This window comes from Lontra canadensis, unplaced genomic scaffold (genome assembly GCF_010015895.1).
Source record: "Lontra canadensis isolate GAN:19392208 unplaced genomic scaffold, GSC_riverotter_1.0 scaffold201, whole genome shotgun sequence".
In the NCBI taxonomy this organism is placed as follows: domain Eukaryota; kingdom Metazoa; phylum Chordata; class Mammalia; order Carnivora; family Mustelidae; genus Lontra; species Lontra canadensis.
In genome coordinates this window covers 1,403,724-1,409,284 of record NW_022631195.1, presented here as the reverse complement: position 1 = coordinate 1,409,284, position 5,561 = coordinate 1,403,724, and the positions used below count along the sequence as shown (strand labels likewise).

The following is a 5,561-nucleotide window of genomic DNA, read 5'->3' as shown; positions in this document are numbered from 1 at the left end:
AGGATGACACAGGTTTTTGGCTTCATCAACTAGGTGGGCAGCAGGACCATTCACTCAAAAGCAGAAGACGAAGGGAGATCAAATGTTTAGACTTGTCAAGTCGGAAGTACCCGTGAAACATCAAAGTAGAAATGATGGGTAGGCAGCTGGGCTCCAGGCATCTTATCTAGTCTGGGATGCAAGCTTGGGAGACACCAGCAAAGATGGCACCACAACCACTGAGGAGGACTAAGCCACCCAATTCAAAGCAACAGAGGTCCTGGGACGAGAACTTGGAGCAGCCAAGGTCTGGAGAGGTCATGTACTGATGCTCAACCCTGGTCTTTAGCCAGGACTGAGGACAAGAAGCTCTCTGCTCCTAAGAACAAAGCCTGGACTTCTGGGAGCCACACTGGCTCCCTGAGGATGACGCATGCCCAGGAATGATACAAAGGACAAGCACTATGGTGAGCCTGGAACCCAGCCATGCCAGACACCTCGTCTGTACTCATGTAACACACATAGTTAGCCCATGAATTCACTAATCCATTTTTACAAAAAATGGTTTTATTAGTGCAATGTGACAGTATGACATAAAGCACTACACCATTTGACAGGACACTCTTTCATAAGCAAGCACCACGATGCAGTTACACAGCTTCCTCCACGCTCCTCGCTACAAACAGCTGCTTAATCTCAACCTAAACACTGAGTGAAACATTCTACAACGTGCTGAACACTCACTCCAGGTTACTGTAGAAGCTTTTCTAAACGGACCTCCTTCCTCTGGCAGGAAGGACATTTCATCTGAAAACCTACAAATGGCTGTTGTGCTTACGTGACAGTACCCGACAGGCTGGTCTCACAGCTGTCCCACAGCCAGGGCACCAGATCCCACTGAGCAGCCATGGACAGACCAACCCCACGTCACAGAGCATTCCTGGAAAAGCTCTGTACTCCAGACAAACCCCACACTACCTGGGCAGGGGAACTGTTCTGGGATGGAAGACAGGCTAAAAAAAATTAAACCTAAACTCTTCATCAGGCGTGTCCAGGGTGGCCTTGGCTACCCCTGCCTGGCGAGGCCTGCAGACCCTTGCGTTCTTCTTTCTGGTGGCCTCACCAACAGGCTGCACCTGCGCTGCACGGGCTGCTGTAGGGGAGCAGACAGACAGTCTCAGAACGGTCCTAACAGCTAACCTCACCTGTGTCCATTCAACTCTAATCCCCTGGGATAGAAAACTATTCATTCCTCAAAATTGTAGGGACGGTGTTATCTCAAACTCCACTTAGACACAGGGGCACCGGGTGGCTCAGTCAGCTGGGTTGATTTCAGCTCAGGTCATGATCTGAGGGTCAGGAGATCCAGTCTCCCATCAGCACAGGGCTCCGCGCCGGGAGCCTGCTGAGACGCTCTCCCCCTGCCCTCCCCACCGAGCGCTCGCGCTGTCTGAAACAGCCCCAGCCTTCCCTGTGCCTGCTCTCCCAGGCCTCCGGGAGTCGGTGTCCTCCCCTGCCCACCCGCGCCAGCCCTGTTACTCTGGGTTTCCTCCGGTCACTCCCTGGGCTCTTCCTCCCTACCCCCTGCACGTTTCTTAAAAGGCGTCATTTATTTGACGGTGCGCACTTTCCTGCTCCTCACCGGTTCTGAGAACCCGAAGGGCCTCACGCCGCTCGGCTTCCATCTGAGCCCTGTAGTCCCCAAACAAGGAGCGCATCAGCTGCCTCTTCCGGGGCAGGGGGGTTCTTTCGCTGCGCAGGGTCCGGATTGCCCCAATGGCCTGCTCTTCTGAGGATCAAAAAAACAAATGACCAGGAACCTCTACCCTCACCTCCCGCGGTCCTGCGGCGAACAGCCGCATCCCGTGGCACCGCCCGCAGCGGCACGACCACGGCTCCCGCCCCCGGCTCTACAGAAAAGCCCCTCACTCTGACTCGGACTCGGTCTCTGCATCTTGAGGCCCAACTCCAGCTGGTCCACGCACCACGCCAGTTCCCGGGCCAGCTGCTCCGCCTGCGATAAATGGGGGACGCGCCTATGACGCGGCAGCAGGACCCCGCGGCCGCCAGCCCCACCCCGCGCCGCCCTCCCGTCCCCTTCCCCGCGCAGCCTTAGCGCCGCAACTCCGAGAGCGCGCGCGCCCGGACGCATCGGGGTTCGCCGCCCTTGCCTGAGCCTCCGCGCTGACGGGCGCCTCCTCGGAGACCGGCTCCTCAGAGACCTTCCTGCCTCCGTTCGCCACAGACGCCCCATTCCGAGTTTTCTTCTTCGTCTGCTTCTTGGAGGCTGCGGCGCCTCCATGGCGTTCGGGGTGCGCCCCGGGGGCGGCGTCGCTGCAGGCGGAGCGCCCTAGGCGGAGACCCGCCGGCTGCGACCTGACGGCGGAAGGACGCGGGCCGTCGGGGAGCGACCCAGGCGGCCGGGGGCTGCGGGGCGCGCAGGCGGTGCGTGGGCTTTCGGCCGCTGACTTCTCCCGAGCCGGCTGTCCTAGGGCCTGAACAAAGGGGGACAGCACAAGGGTCGTGGGGGACCGCCGATGGCCCAGGACCCTGGCACCCCCGCGGTCTCTCCGCACATCTCACCGCCATGCGCCGCCGTTGCCGCCGGAAATACGTAGGGCCGGAGGTCCGACGCCGAATGCCCTCCTCCGGAAACGCGTCCGCGGCGCCGAATTCCGCCGGGCCTGGACGCGCGGTGGGCGGGGGCGGAGGGCCCAGGCTTCAGTGGGCGAGGCCGATGCTGCGGTGGGCGGGGCCAAGGCCCTGGCCGCAGAGACCCGTTGGAGAGGTCGGGCGCTACCCGGTGGCAGGCACCGCTCTGGACGGGAGGACGACGCCCTAAACAAGGGAACGCTCTGGAAGCTCCCCTAGTGGGGAGAGAAAAGCCGTCACAGAAGCGCCGGGAATAGCAGCCGAAACGGGATGGCGAGTGGTCAGCAAAGACCTCTGGTGCCAGGCCGGGGCGACCGGTTGGGGGCGGGAAGGACGCGGGGGGCAGGGGTGGCGGTGCAAGGCGAGGTCGGAGACTTGGGCGAGATGCGGTCCTGCGGGCGCCGTGGGGTAGCCCGCTGTCCGCCGTGATGGTGAGCGCTGGGGAAGAGACGTTCGTCCACAGAGTGATGTGCGCAAGGGCCTGCTTAGCCAGAGGGAGCCCTTTTGTTGTTTATGCAGGAAACTGAGACTGACCCTGCCCCTCCCAGAGGAATGGACTTAAAAGCAAGTCCGGGAAACCAGTCCCAGATACAAGGGCGGGTCAGGCCAGGTGGAGACATCAGTGGGGGCGCATACTGTCTCCCTAGCTGCCAAGGAGAGTGGGCCCTGCCTTTTGGGCGCCAGTTCTGACCAACGTGATAGGCCAGTGCAAACATCTACTATAGGGTAAGTTGTAATTCAATTGGCTACCCGTGTGTGACCTAGCATGACTGCGGCTTTCTCTGTGTGTTACAATCTCATTGGCCGCCTGCGTGTGGCCCGGCCCAACCACATGGCCTGTGCTCTATAAAAGTTAGTCTGTGAGGCTGGGAGGGATTGCCTCTTTGTAAGAGACCCCCCCCCCCCCCCCCCCCCGCGACCGGTGGGTTTGATTCTTGATGCTTGGCGTGAAATAAAGCTTTGCTTGACCTTTGCTTTGTATCAGTCTCACTCCTTTGATCACGGACCCATTATTGGGGGACCTATCATTGTGGTCCCACTCAGATGTGTTTGAAAGATCCCTCTGCTGTCTTGGGATTAGGGTTAGGGCCAGACGGCTGGGGGGCGGGTGAGGCTGGGAATATTGGGGGAGGGGGTCAGAAACAGAGGGGAAGAGCCTGCACACTTGCTGGTGGCTGGATGTGAGCGCCGCAGGGGAGAGGGCAGAGGGAGCCCCATTCCACAATCTGCCCAGAACAGTCCTCCTGCCATATTGCACTACAGACCAGGGTGCCTCCTCCCTGCCCCCGGTCACAGGCGTCAGCGGACCTCCGCAAGAATGAGGGGCTCCAGGAGGATGGGAGTCTGAGTGCTGTCTGATGATTCAGAAATTGGGATAGAAAGTGTCGTTTCCTGAGACCATGGGTGGGAAGTGTTGCCTGCCTGTGCTGGGAGGTCTCAAAGGGGAGACAGTTGGTCATCACAGATAGCTGGTGTGCTTTTATTGCAGCATAGCAAGTTGTCACAAAACTTAGCAGATCGACAACAGTAAACATCTGGTACGGTTTCTGAGGATCAGGAATCGAGCAACAGGACAGCTGTTTGGTTCTAAGTTAGGGTCTCTGGTGACCCCTCTTGAAGGGAGGAATATCAAAACCTTTTAGACGTATTTTTAAACTACCACAGTTAGGATGTGTTTTAGTCCCGGCAGATGGAGGTTTTGGTGGTGAGTGGGTTCCAGATCCAAAAGGGCTTTTTCCTGCCTTGTTTGGCCGGGAATCAACCTGAGAGACTTGGCCCAGAACTGCTTCTACGAGAAAGCCTTCTTAGCCCAAACATCTGTGTCTGAGCACAAGCCTCACACCAGACTGCCCTCTTCCACAGCCCTATGTGCAATCAGCCATGCAGTCCTATCAGTTTATCTCCTAACTGGTCTCTGCCCCTCCCCATGCACACCATCTCTGCCCTGAGCAACCTCAATGCAGGCCTTGCTGATTTCTGCACTTCCTCTCCCTTGTACATCCTGTGGTGGGAGTGAGCTTTGTAAAACAAAGACTGTATTACTCTCTTGCCTAGGAATCTTCTGTTTCCTCCATCATGAAGCCCAGAATTCTTAGCTGACATGGGCAGCTCCTTGCCTGATCTTCCAGTCAGCACAAGCCCGACAAATCACACAGAAGCAACAATTTCCAGACCTTACTCTGCTCTGGTCCCACTGAGCTCCCAGCCTTCTGAGTTTCTCCTTACAGGCCCCTGCAACCCCACTACCCTCTGCCCTGCACAGACACCTCATTTTCCTTCCCTGGCAGTACTAGCACCTGTTCAAACCCCCAGACCCAGGCAGCAGGTCCCTGAAGAACTTTAGAGAGGAAGGCATAGAGGACCCAGACTTCTTCACATCTCTCCACTGCCTCCCACCCTGGCATGTAAAAAGGACTCATAAAAGTAAGTACAAGTCCTCAGCTTCCTCTCCCTGGCTTCTCACCCCCACAACCACCCCAGAAACCACTCCTAACATGGCAGTCTCCATCACCATGGCTACTCCCTATTCTTTTTTTTTTTAATATTTTGTTTATTTATTTGATAGAGATTACAAGTAGTCAGAGATGGAGGCAGGGAGAGAGGAGGAAGCAGGCTCCCCGCTGAGCAGAGAGCCCGATGCAGGGCTCAATCTCAGGACCCTGAGACCATGACCCCAGCCGAAGGCAGAGGCTTTAACCCACTGAGCCACCCAGGTGCCCAGCTACTCCCTATTCTTAAATAGATAATTCTCCACTAGTCTCCACTAAAACCATCTTTCCTCTGCCTACTCCCCTAGCATCTCTAGAAAATATGTTACAAATTTCATACCTGTAAATATCAATATTCATATGCAGTCACTTCTTATCATTCCAGGTAGTTCTATATAAAGTAACTGAGAACAGTGAATTTGTGAATACTGAACCATTGCT

The 5,561-nt window shown here is 56.8% G+C and overlaps 1 protein-coding gene across 1 annotated transcript; it reads right to left on the bottom strand.

Annotated features, from left to right (window-relative positions):
* Nucleotides 1-524: 524 nt before the first annotated feature.
* CUNH8orf33 (chromosome unknown C8orf33 homolog) lies at nt 525-2,602 on the bottom strand. Its single transcript, XM_032848387.1, has 5 exons — nt 2,563-2,602; nt 2,151-2,474; nt 1,909-1,993; nt 1,622-1,768; nt 525-1,132 (listed from the first exon to the last, which is right to left on the bottom strand). The coding sequence occupies exons 1-5, from the start codon at nt 2,566-2,568 to the stop codon at nt 993-995; spliced, it is 702 nt and encodes a 233-aa protein (XP_032704278.1). The 5' UTR covers nt 2,569-2,602; the 3' UTR covers nt 525-992.
* Nucleotides 2,603-5,561: the final 2,959 nt, after the last annotated feature.